This window comes from Clupea harengus, chromosome 2, assembly GCF_900700415.2.
Source record: "Clupea harengus chromosome 2, Ch_v2.0.2, whole genome shotgun sequence".
Lineage (NCBI taxonomy): Eukaryota > Metazoa > Chordata > Actinopteri > Clupeiformes > Clupeidae > Clupea > Clupea harengus.
The window spans coordinates 26,443,971-26,460,065 of NC_045153.1; the positions used below are offsets into that span (position 1 = coordinate 26,443,971).

The 16,095-nt window shown below is 45.7% G+C and overlaps 2 protein-coding genes across 8 annotated transcripts in view; both read left to right on the plus strand.

Moving 5' to 3' along the window:
* The window catches only part of LOC105908039 (FERM, ARHGEF and pleckstrin domain-containing protein 1), a 46,333-nt gene extending 33,644 nt beyond the window's left edge, over nucleotides 1–12,689 (plus strand). For 3 of the 4 annotated variants that reach the window (XM_012836494.3, XM_031559004.2, XM_031559009.2), the window contains 14 exons: nucleotides 2,070–2,245; nucleotides 2,683–2,772; nucleotides 4,645–4,778; nucleotides 5,981–6,062; nucleotides 6,150–6,387; nucleotides 6,709–6,839; nucleotides 7,048–7,116; nucleotides 7,211–7,300; nucleotides 7,483–7,565; nucleotides 8,023–8,135; nucleotides 8,609–8,772; nucleotides 10,436–10,543; nucleotides 10,736–10,887; nucleotides 11,240–12,689. In XM_012836494.3, coding sequence (XP_012691948.1) covers nucleotides 2,070–2,245; nucleotides 2,683–2,772; nucleotides 4,645–4,778; nucleotides 5,981–6,062; nucleotides 6,150–6,387; nucleotides 6,709–6,839; nucleotides 7,048–7,116; nucleotides 7,211–7,300; nucleotides 7,483–7,565; nucleotides 8,023–8,135; nucleotides 8,609–8,772; nucleotides 10,436–10,543; nucleotides 10,736–10,887; nucleotides 11,240–11,315 — 1,706 coding nt within the window. In that variant the 3' untranslated portion in view covers nucleotides 11,316–12,689. Of the gene's footprint in view, nucleotides 1–2,069; nucleotides 2,246–2,682; nucleotides 2,773–4,644; nucleotides 4,779–5,980; nucleotides 6,063–6,149; nucleotides 6,388–6,708; nucleotides 6,840–7,047; nucleotides 7,117–7,210; nucleotides 7,301–7,482; nucleotides 7,566–8,022; nucleotides 8,136–8,608; nucleotides 8,773–9,750; nucleotides 9,897–10,435; nucleotides 10,544–10,735; nucleotides 10,888–11,239 lie in introns of all 4 variants that reach the window. The other variant, XM_012836495.3, reaches the window with a different exon arrangement.
* An 80-nt stretch (nucleotides 12,690–12,769) lies between these two features.
* The window catches only part of zmp:0000001200 (dedicator of cytokinesis protein 9), a 78,849-nt gene continuing 75,523 nt past the window's right edge, over nucleotides 12,770–16,095 (plus strand). For all 4 annotated transcript variants that reach the window (XM_031558909.1, XM_031558982.1, XM_031558966.1 and 1 more), the window contains exon 1: nucleotides 12,770–13,929. In XM_031558909.1, the coding sequence (XP_031414769.1) occupies nucleotides 13,813–13,929 (117 nt within the window). In that variant the 5' untranslated portion in view covers nucleotides 12,770–13,812. The remainder of the gene's footprint in view (nucleotides 13,930–16,095) is intronic.

Consider the following 16,095-nt stretch of genomic DNA (forward strand, 5'->3'; position numbering starts at 1 on the left):
GCTGCATCATATTTTAATATTACAGCTCCAATTGCAAATTGGCAACATCCTTTTAGCAATCAGCATCACTATAGAATAATGTTATAATCAGCATGTTTATAGCAGGACATATATACATTTACAGTTGCGTCTATATATTCGCGTTCTTCTGCGTCACTATTCCCTGTCTCACATCCATTCCAGCATGCCCTGCCTCATTCATTTTCTAACACTCACACGCAAGTACAGGGTCAATATTTTGATTGTCTCTGTCGTGTTACATTTGGCCGGCGCAGACACTAGCGTTGAGATGCGACATGTGAAACTCCAGGCAGGGATTCAAAGGGTTCTGCTCATTACAGGATCACTGCATTTTCCTAAGAGAATCCTGACACATGTACCAAGCCCTTGCCTGCTGGCTTTGTTGTATTGGGAAGCACTGCACACAGCTAACGTGTACATCCATTTGCATGCTCTTACATTTCTATGGCTTCAAACCAAACTCCAGAGGGAAAAACTGTCAAGGTTACTGCTTTACCCATCCTGGCTGCTTCTGCTTTGTTTCATTGTAACTCACATCACTGTATGAAGTACTAAACTGCTGTGCCAGTCCCCAGCGCAGCAGGCAAGCTTGTGTTACCCACTCGGCTGGCGGTAGAGTGCCAGGGTGGGAAGCCAGATCACTGGCATGGTGTGGTGTGTGTGTTCTGTTTCTTTGCTCCCCTGGCTGTTCACACTGTATCGTCACCTCGCACTGTCACAACCCCTGTCCTCTCCAGCCCCCCCACGCTACCGCTGATATACGAGTACAGTCAGTGGCATCAGGGTCTCATTGTGCAAATAAAACATCCTCCAGTGGGTTATGTTTCTGTGGTAAAGAATGTTGTCAATTTTAATAATATATGTGACAATAGTTAAATTATTTCAGATAACATTGTAGCAAAATATTAGTTCCGGCCTACATTTTCTACAGGCAAAATACATAAAAGCCAGAAACTTCAGTCTTTTTTCTATGTGCAGAATTAAGATAAAGGAGAAGACTAATGGGACAAATGGGACTTATATCACAGAAATGTTGTGTCTGTGTTGGACCCCATGGGACTGCACCTTCCTTATCTCCCCTCCTGTCTCTCTCTCTCTCTCTCTCTCACTCACTCACACTCAGTACTGTAACACTCTTATGTACTGTAGTCTTGTGCTTCTTTTTGACACACACTGGACTTTTGCCACTGTTCTTTCTATCTCTCTTCTTCACTGAAAGAACTTTCTACACTTTTTTAAAGAAACCTGTATGCGGTTGTGCACTAGTGTCAATAAAGCTGGCCTTTGTGAAGTGGGACTCAAGAATCTTCTTTAAAGCCCATCGCCATGATCACCCCATGATCCCATAATCACCTGTAGACCGTAGACCCCACCCCTCTCCATGTCCCTCATGTTGTCATAGTTAGTTTTATGGCTTTGTTTTGTTTATCATCCTTTGGAGCAATGTATGTATAGTGTGAATGTGTGAATTATACATACATTTGTCTGTGTCTGTACGTGTGTCTTGTTGTTGGCATAGTGTTGTCTCGTGGTTATGGTGGATATCCTCTCCATAGAAGGTAGTAGATGTTGTTGTCTAATCACTGTTTTGTCTGTGTCAACACAATCAGTGCAATCAGAGGACAGGACTCAGTTATGGGCAAGTATGCAACCTTGTGCCATAGAGGCTAGTAGTAGTAGTAGTAGCAGCGTGCAGTACAGTAGTTGGGCTCGTAGGTAAGTCTTCTCTTGTTCGACCTGCAGTCTCTGCCTCAGACACACTCTAGCTAAATTCTTCGACGGTCTGATGAGCCAGACAGCCTGTGTGTTGAGTTCAGACCAGAGCAGTGGGCTGGGTGCGGTGACTCATCAGCGTCTGGCTGCATGAATGCACATCAGCAGCTGTAGGCTAGCCTGGCGCTCCACTGCAGCGTAGTCACTCTCTACCACTCACTTCATTCTGAATAGATGGTTTGTCACACAGCTTAATTCAGCTATCTGATGTCTCTCTATCTCTCTCTTTCTGCCTCTCTCTCACTCGGTCTCTCTCTTTTCCATCGTTTCCACAGAGCCGGTCTCCGGCAGCCCCCGGTTGTTAGGGGCAGCTCAGGGCATGGTCAATGGCCAGCGCCATGCCAACGGGGTTGGGCACAGTCCCGACGGCCCCCAGCCGTCCCCCCTCACCAGCCCGCTGCTCAATGACGCAGCCACGCGTACCGATGATGAGGACGAGGCGCGGAGGAAGGTGAGTCAGACAGTCAGCCATTAAGAGAGGGGTCTGCTCACTGGACTTTATGTCTCTGTCTCTCTCTCTGTATGTCTGTCTCTCTCTCTGTATGTCTCTCTCTGTGTATACTGTCTCTCTATCTATCTGTCTGTCTCTCTCTCTGTCTGTCTCTCTCTCTGTCTGTCTCTCTGTGTGTGTGTGTGCGTGTGTGTGTGTGTCAGAGAGACAAAAATCTTCTGCATATTGTCTCCGTGTCTAATGTGGGTCATTTGAATCTTTTTTTTACCCGTAAGGACCTGGTTGGCCTAAATTACGTGCCAGAAAGCACTGCAGAGACTCGGACACAATTACAAACACTGTGGGAATGTCCTTGCTGTGTTGTACCCTGTGTGTGAATTAGTATGTGGTGTTGAGTTCCAAGGGAAGCCCTGACCTTTTATAAACCCTTCTTCCAGCGATTCCCAACAGATAAAGCTTACTTCGTTGCCAAGGAGCTACTGACCACAGAGAGAACCTACCTGAAGGACCTGGAAGTGATAACAGTGGTAAGGCACCCAGGGGTCAACCCTCTCCCCAGAGACTAGCAGTATAGTCCCACTATATATTTTTAGCCATATACATTCTTGCCAAAAGTTAATCTGTTCCTGTACACTCTAGTTCACTGAACACACAGGAAACACTCTTCACATGAGTTATCCCAATGATGTACTGGAGCACAGGTGTTGTTTTGCACAACTTCCTCTGATTGTGGCGATAACTGCAGGTTGTGACCTTGGAGCCACGGACGGGAACACTGGCACTGGCAGGCCCCAGCCACTGAGGTTCCCAGACCCGTTTCTTTTTTTAGCCTAAGCTGCTGGCCTGTGCTCATCTTTGTCTGGTCACTGCAGTCCCAGAGGAGAAAGACGAGATGGAGGAGCAGGACCTGGTGCTGGGTGAAAATAACTGTGGTTAATAAGGACCTGCCGTGTTGGTGTGGCGCTCAGACTGAGCTCGCTTAAGCCCCCGCAGTGATGGCAGCACAGCTGGTCAATTCTCCTGCTGCTGCAGGGCAGAGAGTGGCACCGCCTCTTGCACTGGGGAAAGCCAAGCATGGAGCCTGTGCAGAGGGAGCAATATGTTGTAGTGATTTGTTGTTGTTGTGTCAGTTTGCGCTGTAAAATGAATGAATGAAGATATTATCCAGTGATAAGTGGAAAAGTCAACAGTGCCTTTAGACAAATGGAAGAATGAATGACTGAATGAATTAAATGATTGTTGTAAATGGCTAAATGTAGACAGAATACAGTATAACAGTATAGTCGTCTCAGTTGGTTGTTTTTATTAATATGCAATCAAGCACTACAATGCGAAAAGTCATTGAACTAATAGTGTTTTTGGGTTGCGCAGTCCACATTTTGTTTAAGAGTAAATAAGTCTGAAGGAAACAAACGGTGCCTTTACCATATTCTGTAGAGCAGTGCCTTTTTAACACAACAAAGGCGTGTCAGAGTGAACAGAATCTGAGATCTATTTTGTACTGGAAGCTCCTGTAAAGCACTCCTTCATGTTAGATGGTACAATCAGTGTTCATCATATTTTCCAGCACGTTCTTCTCCCCCTCCCTTAATTGCATTTCTGCTCTCTCTTTTTCTCTCTCTTTCTCTCTCTCCCTCCATCTCCTTCCCTTTCACTCCTCTTCTATTTTTAACAATGAGGGTTCCAGTTGTAAGGGAATTCATCTGGGTGGCAGCTGCTGCTCAACGGCTGATTCTCTTCCAGCAGCAACCTGTTTCCTCACAGCTGCGGAGGCTCTCCACAGACCAGCTTACAAGGGTTCTTTTCCCAGTCTCAACACTCTCTCTCTCTCTCTCTCTCTCTCTCTCTCTCTCTCTATATCTATCTCTCTGTGCCTTGCTTTCTTTCATTCTTTCACCCTCTCTGTCTATCTATTTCCCTGCCTCTTTCTCCCTCTCTCCCCTCTCTCTCCTCCCACCTCTCTCCTTCCCTTCCCATCTGACTATAACAGACCAGACAGTGTTTCCCCGTTTAATTAGATCAGGTAGCGACAACTGAAAGCTGTCCCCATGGGCAGCCCCTGGAACGGCTGCGCTATTGATTTGTGCATCGATCACATGGTGGCTACAGGATTTCAGGAGAAGTCACAGGATAAACATGTGATTCCTGAACCAAAGCGAATGCGGCCAACTCCATCGGGCAGGGTGCTGGATGGGTAGTGTAGGCCCAGCAGCAGATGGTGTCCTAATTCAGCCCAAAACTGCAGTATTTCCCCCCGTCAGATAACAGATAACACTGCGCTGCGCCTGCTGTAACTGAACCCTACCTAATTTAAACAATTACCATCACTGAGGGAAACCTCTCTCTCTCTCTCTCTCACGCTCTCTTTCTCCCTGTCTCTCCTTATTTGTTCACTGCAGTCATTTCAGAGTATGTTGGAGAAAGAGGAAGCAACGCCTGATTCTCTAAAGAACGTGATCCTGTCCAATTTTGAGCCCCTCTACAAGTTCCACACAGGCTTTCTCAGGGAGGTGGAGCAGAGACTGGCTCTATGGTGAGTGTGTGTCCATGACGTTGTCATGCATGTGAACAGACCAAGCTCAAGCCCCCTGTTAAACACAATTAACAGGGATGCAATTACGTTCTCCAATACAAATGCCTAATCACATGCATTATAGAAATGCAGCAAAATTAGCCAGGTAAAATCACCCCCCCTTTTCAATTACACACAGATAGCTCTCCACTCGTCTCTTGAGGACAATCACGATTGCTTTCATTGATCCCAGCACGGGGTTCTATTGTAGCTCTGTCTGTTTTCAACGCCGTGCAATCAGAGAGGGGTTCACCACATGACCCCAGGGAGTGAAGGGGTTTCCACGGTAACAGGCCGAGCCACAATGCTGGGTCCCTTTGCCCCCGGGTGCCCTCTGTCTGGCTGTCGCAGGGGATGAGGCTCCGGACCCCAGTCCTCCTTATGGTGACACATGGAGAGGCTCCAGGCAGAGAGCCAGCCTCCTCGGCAGCCGCGGAGACAATGAGCGTCCTCACAGCGGACACATGCTCCGCTCGTTTGGAGTCGCGGAGAGCAGAGAGGGGAAAATGCCATGCGGCAGGATTTCCTTATGGACGTCTTCCTTTAGATCTACTGTATGTGTCCTTTGTTGTGAGGGGTTATTCCGTGTCGTGGCAGGGGGGTGGTGGTGCTGAAGGAAGCACTGCCTTATCTGTTTGCATGAATCATTAGGAGGGAATACATTATGCGCTCTGCTCAAGTGGGACACCTGGTGGTGATTTTGATGTCTTCGTGTCGGGGGCCAATTTGAAGGACTTTGCCCCATTTCTGCCATAATTTCCTCAACCTCACGCCTGCTGTCACCCTTTGCCTGTCAGTGCAGCTTGTCAGGAGAAAGTGAATAATCAATGGACACGGACATCAAAAAAGAGGCCACCATTCACTTCTAGAGAGTCAAAAAGAGCTGTGCTGTGAATCACTGTGCAGTCTAAGATATTTGGTGTTCGACAGGAAAAGAGATTTAATATGGAATTATACTGGCATGAAGAGGAGTAGATAGTGACAGATTTTTCATTTGTCGGTTGAACTCTTGTAAATTGCAGGTTAGCGGGAACATAAATTTGGGTGATGGTACTTAATCATCATGTATGACTTGTTTGCTTTCATGAGTAGTTGCTGTAAAGCTGACTGCTTAAAATGACTGCTGGAATCCTAATGATGTTTATGTTTTGTTTTTCTGTTAGGGAGGGACGCTCCAACGCTCACATCAAAGGAGACTACCAGTGCATCGGTGACGTCATGCTGAAGAACATTCAGGGCATAAAGGTACGCGGACTCCATCCCCGAAAAATCCATCCCCATTTCCAAAGAGTGGTGGCTGCTGCTCTAACTCGTGTCTCGCTCCGTTTGCAGCAAATGGCCGCTCACCTGCAGAAGCAGTCGGAGATGCTGCTGGAGCTGGAGAAGGCGTGCCGGGCCTCGCGGAAGCTGGAGGGGCTGTGCCGAGACTTTGAGCTCCAGAAGGTGTGCTACGTGCCCCTCACCGTCTTCCTGCTGCGCCCGCTGCACCGGCTGCTGCACTACAAGCAGATCCTGGAGCGCCTGTGCAAACACTACCCCCCCGCGCACGCCGACTTCAGAGACTGCCGAGGTGAGGGAGGGCAACCACAGACTCCAGAGGGAAGGGCAGGCCTGCACACACAGATGGAGGGTAGTTGGGTGGGTTTGGCACAAGACAAAGACGTGATTGGGAAAATTGATTTGTTAATCATAACAATACAGCTCTTGGACATTCAGACCAGAGATGACATTGCAATTTTACCCTCACAGGTGCACACATACACACACACCTACATACACACACCTACATCCACCGAGAGAAGGAGAGAGATGGTAGTAATTTGTTTGTAGCTTTGCCCCTAAGGGAGTTTTCTGTGCTAAAGCTGTGGTTGTGTGCTGGCCTGTTCCCCAGCGGCTCTAGCGGACGTGTCTGAGATGGTCACCCAGCTGCACAGCAGCATGGTCAAGACAGAGAACTACCAGAAGCTGCTGGAGCTCAAGAAAGATTTGATTGGCACCGACAATCTCGCTGCCGCAGGAAGGGTGAGTGAAAGAGATGGGGAATGAGAGATGCGGGGGTAGGGGTGGATGATGCTTGCAGATGTACAACAAACTGTTGTGCTCTTTAAAGCGTTGTATCTTGTCCTCAGGCCATTGAGCATAGTGATGTTTTATGGTTAATACTGAAGCCTGTTAATATTGCAGGATGTGTTTGTTACGGTTTGATGCTGAGACGGGTTGTGTTTTGCAGGAGTTCATCAGGTTAGGGTGCCTCAGCAAGTTGTCCGGAAAAGGCCTCCAACAGCGCATGTTCTTCCTGGTAATGTCTGGTTATATATGTTTAATGAAAGTGTTGGCATATATTTCCCTCCTGTTCTTACAATGTGCTGAAAAGTTCTTGTTCTTTTTCACAGTTTAATGATGTTCTTTTATATACCAGTCGAGGGATGACGGCTACGAATCAGTTTAAAGTACATGGTCAACTGCCACTACGTGGCATGACTGTAAGTAGAACTCATTATTCTTGACTTCTCCACAAATCTATCTCTTTCTCTCAAATATTAGCCATTATTAAATTTTTTAGAAATATGATTTTTTTGCCAGATGTGTTGTGTATCATGTGCTCTCTCTACTTGTCCTTCCCTGAAGACCTTTACTGATGTCCTCTCTCCCTGGCTCTTTCCAGATAAGAGGGAGTGAGGATGAGTGGGGTGTGCCTCACGCCTTCACCCTGGTTGCCCAGCGCCAGTCAGTGGTGGTAGCAGCAAGGTAAAGCAACCCGCCCGCGCACGCGTCGCTGTGTAGAGGTCGAGCCCAGAACAGGCTGCGGTGGCAGTGCTTTCAGGAACACGGAGCGTAGATCTCCTCATAGCTATAGGCTCTACAATGGCATCTTTGTGGGACTCCAGAGGCACTTTCATAATTTATGATGCACAGATGCTCATAGAAATAACTGCATGAAATATGTATAAGGGGCAAACCCAGGGGTCTAGGGGAGAAAAAAAGACTCTATGTCTGATAAAGGCAATCCAAGTCTCGTCCCCATCCTGCTCATTTCCACAAAGCCATTTTGTACTGCATCCTGAATTAATTAAAAATATTTCACACACTGGGCTGCTTGAATAGATGGCAGGACTAGGGACGAGAACATCCTATGTTTTGTCTGCCAGCTGAAAGCTTATGGTTTAATATCCACTCTCTGCACTCACTCTCTTGCCATGCTCAGTTCGTTGTCGGAAATGGAAAAGTGGATGGAGGACATAAAGACGGCAGCTGAGCAGGCGGAGACGTCCAACGGGCTGACGTCCGAGCTGATGGCCAGCAGCATGAACGATCACAGTAAGTAGTGTCCAGTCCCCTTTGGCCCTCACTGAAGAACAAGGCCCCGTCCTATAGCAGTCTCCGGGGGTGGGGAGAATAATCTGAGCATTCTGTGTGCTCTCTGCACTCTTCTCTGTGCCCTTTACGGTGTTCAGCATGCTTTTGGAAGTCATTGAATTAAAAACAAAAAAATAGAAAGTTCTTCGTTTTGTCCACCCAGAGGTAAAGTTCTCTCTGATTGTGTGTACCAGTTCATGGATCTGCCTGGGCATGCCAAATGACACTCAGTTGTTCCTTGACCTATCCAGTGATTAGTGCTACAGGCTTTGTTTTTTTTTGTCATTCAGCCATTGGCCTAGAACCTGCCCAGCAAGTTTGCTCTCATCTTCCCTTGAAAATGAGTCCTCATTGTGTCATGGTGCCGTGATTCACATCCACCCATCTGTTCCTAGTTATTTTGTCTGACAATAACAGCGTCTTGAATTTCCCAGAATTTCTTGAGGACTCCGCCCTGGAGCCGGAGTCTGAGGACGACCTGAGTGCCTCGCGGTCGTCTCTGGAGCGCCAGGCGCCTCACCGTGGTAACACCATGGTGCACGTGTGCTGGCATAGGAACACCAGCGTGTCCATGGTGGACTATAGCATGGCTGTGGAGGTACCAGCCCCAGCACCTACCGTCTCCTCCCTTCACCTCTCTTCTCTCCCTTCTTGCCTTTGTGTGGTGTATATCTATGTTAACCTTGTTCAGTTTCTCTCCTGTGAGAGCAGTATCCCAGACAGTCACGTCCACTCCTTCACCCTGGTCTGTACCCTAGTGTGGAACAGAACTTGGCTTTTTCCTCAGGCTCATTCTTGAGCTCTCTGTAATCTGTGTGGTGCTTAAGTCTGAATATTTCCAGGCATACCTTCATAAAGGTGCAGTCTGCGAATGTAATCCAATATGCTTTTTGCCAAATCCAGCGCCACAGTCCTCTAGATGTCCTTATGTGTTGAAAAACTAAATCTCCCAGCCACAAAAAACTCCAGTGTTTGTATTAACTCCTGGCTCTATAAATGGGAAACAAACATTGTGGCTCAGACCCAGCCACAACAAATTCCAGCCAATCAACATTGCCTCGGGAGCAAAGAAGGGAGGGGTGTAAACATTTCGCCAGAAACGCAGATAGCACCTTTTACGTTTCTATTGTAATCCACTCAGGTGCTGCTCAGTTTTAATTCTACAATTTGCTTTTTCCTTCAACCATACGCCATGACAGCACACACTCTAAAGAGATGTCTAAACACAATAAGCGTGACTGTTGGGATACTGGCCTCACCCAGCCTCTTCCTCTTAGGTGGGGCTATCTCTGTCTTCTCTCCTCCTGCTCCAGAGCCTCCCTCGGCTGTCCCTGCAGGCCCACAGTGCCTGGGCTCCACTGTCTCCTCCATGCATGTGGACATGTCTACTCAGTCCTTCCTCTTATTCCTTTCTTTCCCTCTCTGTCTTTGTGTTTCCCATCTGTTCGTCTCTCTGTTTCTGTCTTCCTGTCTTCTCTCTTGTTTCTCTCTGACATTCTCTGCTCTCTCTTGGGCTCTGTCTCTCTCTCCTTCGCTGTCTGTCCCTCTCCCTCTCTCTCTCTGTCCTCTGTGGTAGAGGACCCTAGTCCAGTCAGTGACTCTGAGGCCTCCTCTGTGAGTGGGTCCAGCAGGGGCCAGAGCCAGGCACCCGTGCCCCTCTCTCTAATCTGCTGGTACAGGCTGCACAGCCTCTCCTTTAGTGATACCTGCAGGAGTCTGGAGGTAAAAGAGCCAGGCCTGGAAAGGATTAGACTTGCTGCACCGCACCACTGCAAGCTTCTTAGGGTCATTGGTGGTTATCACAGCTGATCAGAGCTGATCTCTGCAACTCAGTCCCCAATGACCTACTTCAAAATGTACACGCTGTTTAAATGATATCAAGACATGCATGTGAAATGGTCCATATTAGATGAAAGCATTTAATAGCTGGGTCCATTTGCTTTTTGTTGCTCCCTTGAATGGGTATGCTTAAGCTGACCTAGCAGTCATTTTTAGGGGAAGTGCGCCTGTAGTTTTCTCCACTAGATGGCACCAAATTTTCCATTCCAATATTCCAAATTAGTATTTGCTTCGTTCAAGATGGGAGAGGGCAGTCTGCTGCTGTAACACGGAAATATTGCTAATTTATCAAAATTGATCGAAATTTAACTGAATACGAAATTAAGCTTCTGTTGATGTTATTCTGGTTCTCTATATCTAATATACTATCTGTTTAAATGTGCTGTTTAACCAACAACTGAAGTCAACCATGTTTCTTGTAGAATCAGTTGTCTGGAAATCTGTTGAGGAAGTTCAAGAACAGCAATGGCTGGCAGAAGCTCTGGGTGGTGTTCACAAACTTCAGCCTGTTCTTCTACAAAACCCATCAGGTGAGAGCCGCTCCAACAGTGTTTACACTAGTCCCCATTCAACTAAGACATTCACAGCCTCCTGTGGAATTTCAGAATGGCTTGCGATGCATGGGATTTGTGCCGGGCCTCACTAGTTCTCCCAAGTATGTTTTTCAGTGGTATTATTAGCCTGTGGTGGCTGCTGAAGGCTCTCTGTTCTCCCCTCCGCAGGATGACTACCCACTGGCCAGTCTCCCCCTCCTTGGCTACTCCGTCACTATACCTACCGAGTCAGAAAACATCCATAAAGACTACGTCTTCAAACTGCACTTCAAGTCCCACGTGTACTACTTCAGATCAGAGAGTGAATACAGTTTTGAGAGGTACACTCAACTCTCCACTTTGTTTCCCTTCACGGTGCATGACTGTGCCTGGTGCTGTAGTCCAGTAATAGTGGAGGATCGTGGACACAGGTGAAACTTGTTCATTAAGTGCCTGTGGCTTTCATGGGATAATGCTCACTTAGACAAGTCATCATGGTAGTCATGCCCATAGACTGATGCTGGTGTGGAAGCTGTGAGATGAATGAATGAATGGATGGATGGATGGATGGATGGTGGTGTGAAAAGGAGAGTACTAGACGCTGATGACTAGATGTTCCTGAGTACTTGTTGCCTGCAGATGTGTTGTGTAAACAGCAGACAGATCCTTGTCTTTTCTTGTTCCTTCCCTCAGGTGGATTGAGGTGATCCAAAGTGCCACTAGTGGGCGGGGCGCAGTGTCAAGCCGGGAAGAAGCTCAGGCTCATTGACCCAAAGAGCCAAATGGATCGCCCTCCTCTGTGTTCCCCGTGACCTCCTCTTGTGCATCCCTCTTCTCCTGCTTTTATCCTTATCCACATGGGTCCAACTCCTGAGGCTCCTCCAACTTCTTTTAAGCTTCCACTACACTTCAGTTCCTTGAATAAGACTCTTGTTCATATCCATTTACTTTTTGTTAATACATAAAAACCAGTAGAAGACACTCTTACATACTCTATCTCTGAAATACACACAGACACGCGCACACACACAAACACACAAACACAAACACAAACAAAACACACATAAGCTGTGACACATTCTTACAGTCGTTCCATGCAAACTCTTGGTGCTTTTTGAAAATGGTGACATGTCCGCTGGTTTAGACTGCATCAGACGCTGCGTTGTTTTTCCTGCATTTTTATGGACCTTCAAGCCTCTTTTATAGGATCTCATTTTCTACTCTTTTTAATGGTCTATGCCAGTTTCTCTCAGTCTGGTTTTTGCATTTCTCTCATTGGTTGTTTTACAATGGAAAACCTGTCAATAAGAGTTTTGTCATTTTTAGGACTATTTTTCATAGGTAGCTAGATGTCACTGCTACACCACACAACTTTTTAATGGTCTGTTGTTAATGTTAAATAACGATAGCTGCTTTGAAGTCCAACAGCTTGAGTGCCAAACTGTTTTGCCGTGTGGTCTTTGTAATTCATTTTTAAAATGTGGGAGGACACAGACTCCGTAAATTTCTGTTGTAAAGAGAATTTTTGACACGATCATGCTGTAGGCATCTTAAAATGATGACTCTTTATAGGGCAACAAATGTCCACAAAAGAGTTGAAAACTAATATGTAACAGTACCATTAACAAACTTATTGTTAGGGAAAATGTAATATTTCCTAAAATCCGTTTCCATTTCTGATCAGTTCAGGAACTTTTCATTTGTTTTTAATTTATATTTAGTTCATCACGGCTGCCATTTTAACTCTATATTTAAAAGGTTTTAACTCCTACACTGATCTAACTAATTGTGTATAGTTGCCAGAGGTCAACCAGAAAGTTTGTAAAAGTTTGACACCTAAGGCATTACCTTTAAGATATTAAAAATAACATTTATATTAAACCCCCTGAGAGAATTGAAGCTTTAAAATGTATAGAAAACACGAAGTTTTAGTTTGATATAAACTACGAAACCCCACATATACAAAACTGCCTCTTACGTGTTTTAGTCTTTCTCCTGTGAAAATGCCATGGATGAGATGAGTAAGACCAGGTTCAGAATGACGTGTTCATGTGGATGTCCATTTTGTGGCGGGGAAGCCCTGCTTCCTCAGGTTAAGAGAGCCTTTTGGAGATGAAAGCAATAAAAACTCATCTGAACCTTATCTGTGTTGTTATTATGTAAACAAATTCCAAGACTGAAAGAGAATATTTTTGAGATGTTATTTTAATTTAGTCCTGTAGAGGGCACTATTACTCAAGAAATGTAACAGAATCCAACTCCGTTTAGGTAGCTTTCTTAATACTCTTAAAAGGGGGAAATATTACCAATACAACTGTATGTGTTAATGTGTATCAGGACCTAACAGTGGCCAGACCCTTTCGATTTTATATGAGAAGTGTGTGCACTTAGCGCACTGCATATCCTCGGGGTTTGACAAATTTAGTTCAACTTAAATCTCCAAAGTGGGTTTTGGTCAGTTAATAGCTTAACAAGATCTAGTAAATGTTTGAGACGTTTAAACAGCTGGCCTTGTTTACTACAGGAGGGTTTCTGTACTGCTAAAGTAACAAGGAAGGCACCAAAGTAATGAGCTTTGTCATCCTCACTCACTCTGCTGGAAGCTGTCGGATATCTGAAAGATGCCCCACACTTATACACAGACCCATACATCTATAAACAGCATTACCTGCATAGGGATATGACAGGTTGGCCCTTATCAACATTCATCGTGAGGTAGCAAGGCTCTACTTTAGCTTGGTCGTCTACACTTCCTACACAAAATGAAGTAATAGGCTGTTCATAGAAAAAGTAGACCTCCACACCACCGTATGTTTAGATGACTTAACAACAGAGTCCACGGGCAGTGCCGAAGTCGTGGGCAGTCCTCTGTAGTGGGGGGAGGGAGCTGCGCCGACCTGTTTAGGGAACGAGGCACGCAGATTATGCTCTGTGCCTGGCGCAGCGTGTATGCCGACGCGGATTTCATACTGAGCCGGTGACAGCACTTGGAGGCGACCATGACTTGTTGTGACATCAAAGTGTCAGAGAAAGGCCATACCGGAGGGATGCCTAGCTGTTTCTTCTGCAAACTGACTGCATTATGAAATTGAAAGGGTTGGCTCTGAGTCTGAAACGGCATGATAAAATTACAAACTCAAGGTGCGCGCTAGTATGCTAGTTGGAACGGAAGAGAGGAAGCCGGTGGATGTGTCTGAAAACTCCTCTCACTTTTCACGAACAATTTAGTTTTTCCTACGCGAATTAATGACTGTGTCTGCTCGACCATGGCTCTTCCAATACATGCGGAAACAAGGAAATTTACACGGGGACTAAGTAAACTGGGAACGGCGGCAGAACTCCGCCAAAGCGTCTCCGAGGTAGTCAGGACGTCAGTATTTGTTGTAAGTACATTCTCCACTTTACAATGTTACTTGAATGTGGATGGTTTCTCTTCGAACGTTTTGTTTTGTTGTTGCTGACTGGCCTACAGAATTGCACAGTATTGGTCAGCTGCCCCATGTGTCATTAAGTTAAACAAACCACCAGGTCTGCCGGTGCAGTGCAGTAATCGTGTGTTTCTGCCCGCTGGTGTACCTGTGTAAAAAGTTAGACACCATCTAATGGGTACATCTCATCACATTTTACCCAGAACACTCATGGTATTAATCTGATCTCATGATATTAAGCTCACATGTAATTTTGTTGATTTCTGATCATCTCTCAGTCATGTAAAAAAAAAAAAATGATTCGTATTATCTGATGGTTGAGGTATGGTTAAGGATTTTGAAAGTAGGTTAGTATAATTATCCCTTACCCTATAATACATACTTATCAGAATTGTTCTGAACTTGACAACACAACACTGAGCACAGATATCCTGCTGTGGGTTCAGTCTCCATGTAACACTAAATGTTTACTCTGCTCTTTGGTATGCGGTTGCTGTTATCCCCGATATTAACTGAGAGCTGTGCAAATAAGGTTGCCAGACAAAGTTTAGAGAACGTTGAAGTAATCATCCAAAGTTATTAATGTGTGCATTCAATACATTACTATATCACTCTGTTGACAACATGAAACCATAGATTAATTAGGGCTTGATGGTTAATTTACTAAACCTACTATATGTACTTTACCTCGATAAAAGTCAGTGATGTGGTGTAGTGTATGGTGGGTTGTACCCAAATGATTACAGTGAAAAGTAACACTAGCCTTGCATCATGCCCCATGTCATGGGCAACAAAACATTGACTAGACCATCTGTAAGGGACACTGGTGAAACCCTCAAGTGGGACAGGAATGTTAGTGTGACCAAGACCACCACACAGTTAGTAATGAATGCCCCCATGATACATGTAAATATGGCCGGAGGGAAAGAAGGATCCCATTCAGGAACATAAAGAGGAGATTGTCATGAATCCCTCCGAGTGGAGCTCGATTGTATTTCAACCAGCATAGAAACACAAATGTATTGTTTACTTGCTGTGGCCAAAAGCTTGCCGTGGAGAGACCGACATCAGATCTCACGAAGGTCTGGTTTGGCTGTTGTTACAATATGTCATTTTCAAAACTCAGAACGTTTATTGACAGGATGTCACTGCGTTTAGGTGTATTGCATTAGGCAGATGAGTGTTTGCTGTTGTCTGCACTCAGTTATGGCCTTCATAACCATATCGTCCCTATTTCCACCGAAAGACCAAGTAAAGATGGCTGTCACTGACCAGAGGCCGAATCTCTGGGGCCTTAGCACTCGGCGTGGGGCAGTGGGCACAGCCTGGTTGTTCTCTGTGTGGAGGGCTGCAGAGGTGGAAAGGCCCAGGGCTCACAACATGGATGTCTCTCTGTTTGTCCCGGCTCAAAGTCTTTCCTGCCTAAAGTCCTCTAATGACCGTCACCAGCTTTGAATTTGTTGTGCTGTTTGCACCACTGTTTCTTCCTTGAAACAAAACAGCATGTTGCATTCTTTCGGTCTCATCAAAATTGGATTAAAGGAAATGCTTCTTTTTCATGAGGGTTCCTTACAAACCTGGTCTTTGAATAAGAAAGGCTATGGTCAGTACGAATATCGGCCTCTGACCAGCTGTTGCATTATTATTATTATTATTATCAGTTGAGCATTCGGAAATGATCAGCCGGGGACAGTTGTGTAATTGTGATCAATCCCATGCCCTGTTGCTCCACAGCTAACTGCACTGGATCAATAATCTCCTCGGCCCTGGGGCTGATTGAAGCCTGCCATTGTTTAGCCAAACTGACTGATGCCACCACAATTGTTTTGATCCTCTTACTGTACTGAGGGACTAGATCATCTGACTGATCAGTGGTCAGCTGTCATGTCCAGCCACTCGGACTAGTCTAATAGTCTCAGATGCAGCTCACATCATGTTTGTGTTCAGAACAGTGTGGGATCGAACAGCATTATGACTGATTGCTTCATTGTCCAGAATTGGCAGAACAGTACAGGTGTTGGTGTGATTACTGCTTGGTATTGTGTGTGTTAAGAAGATACTTGTCCTGCTTTTTACAACTTTACATCTGTAGCACTACAAATGACATTGTAACACAGTCCT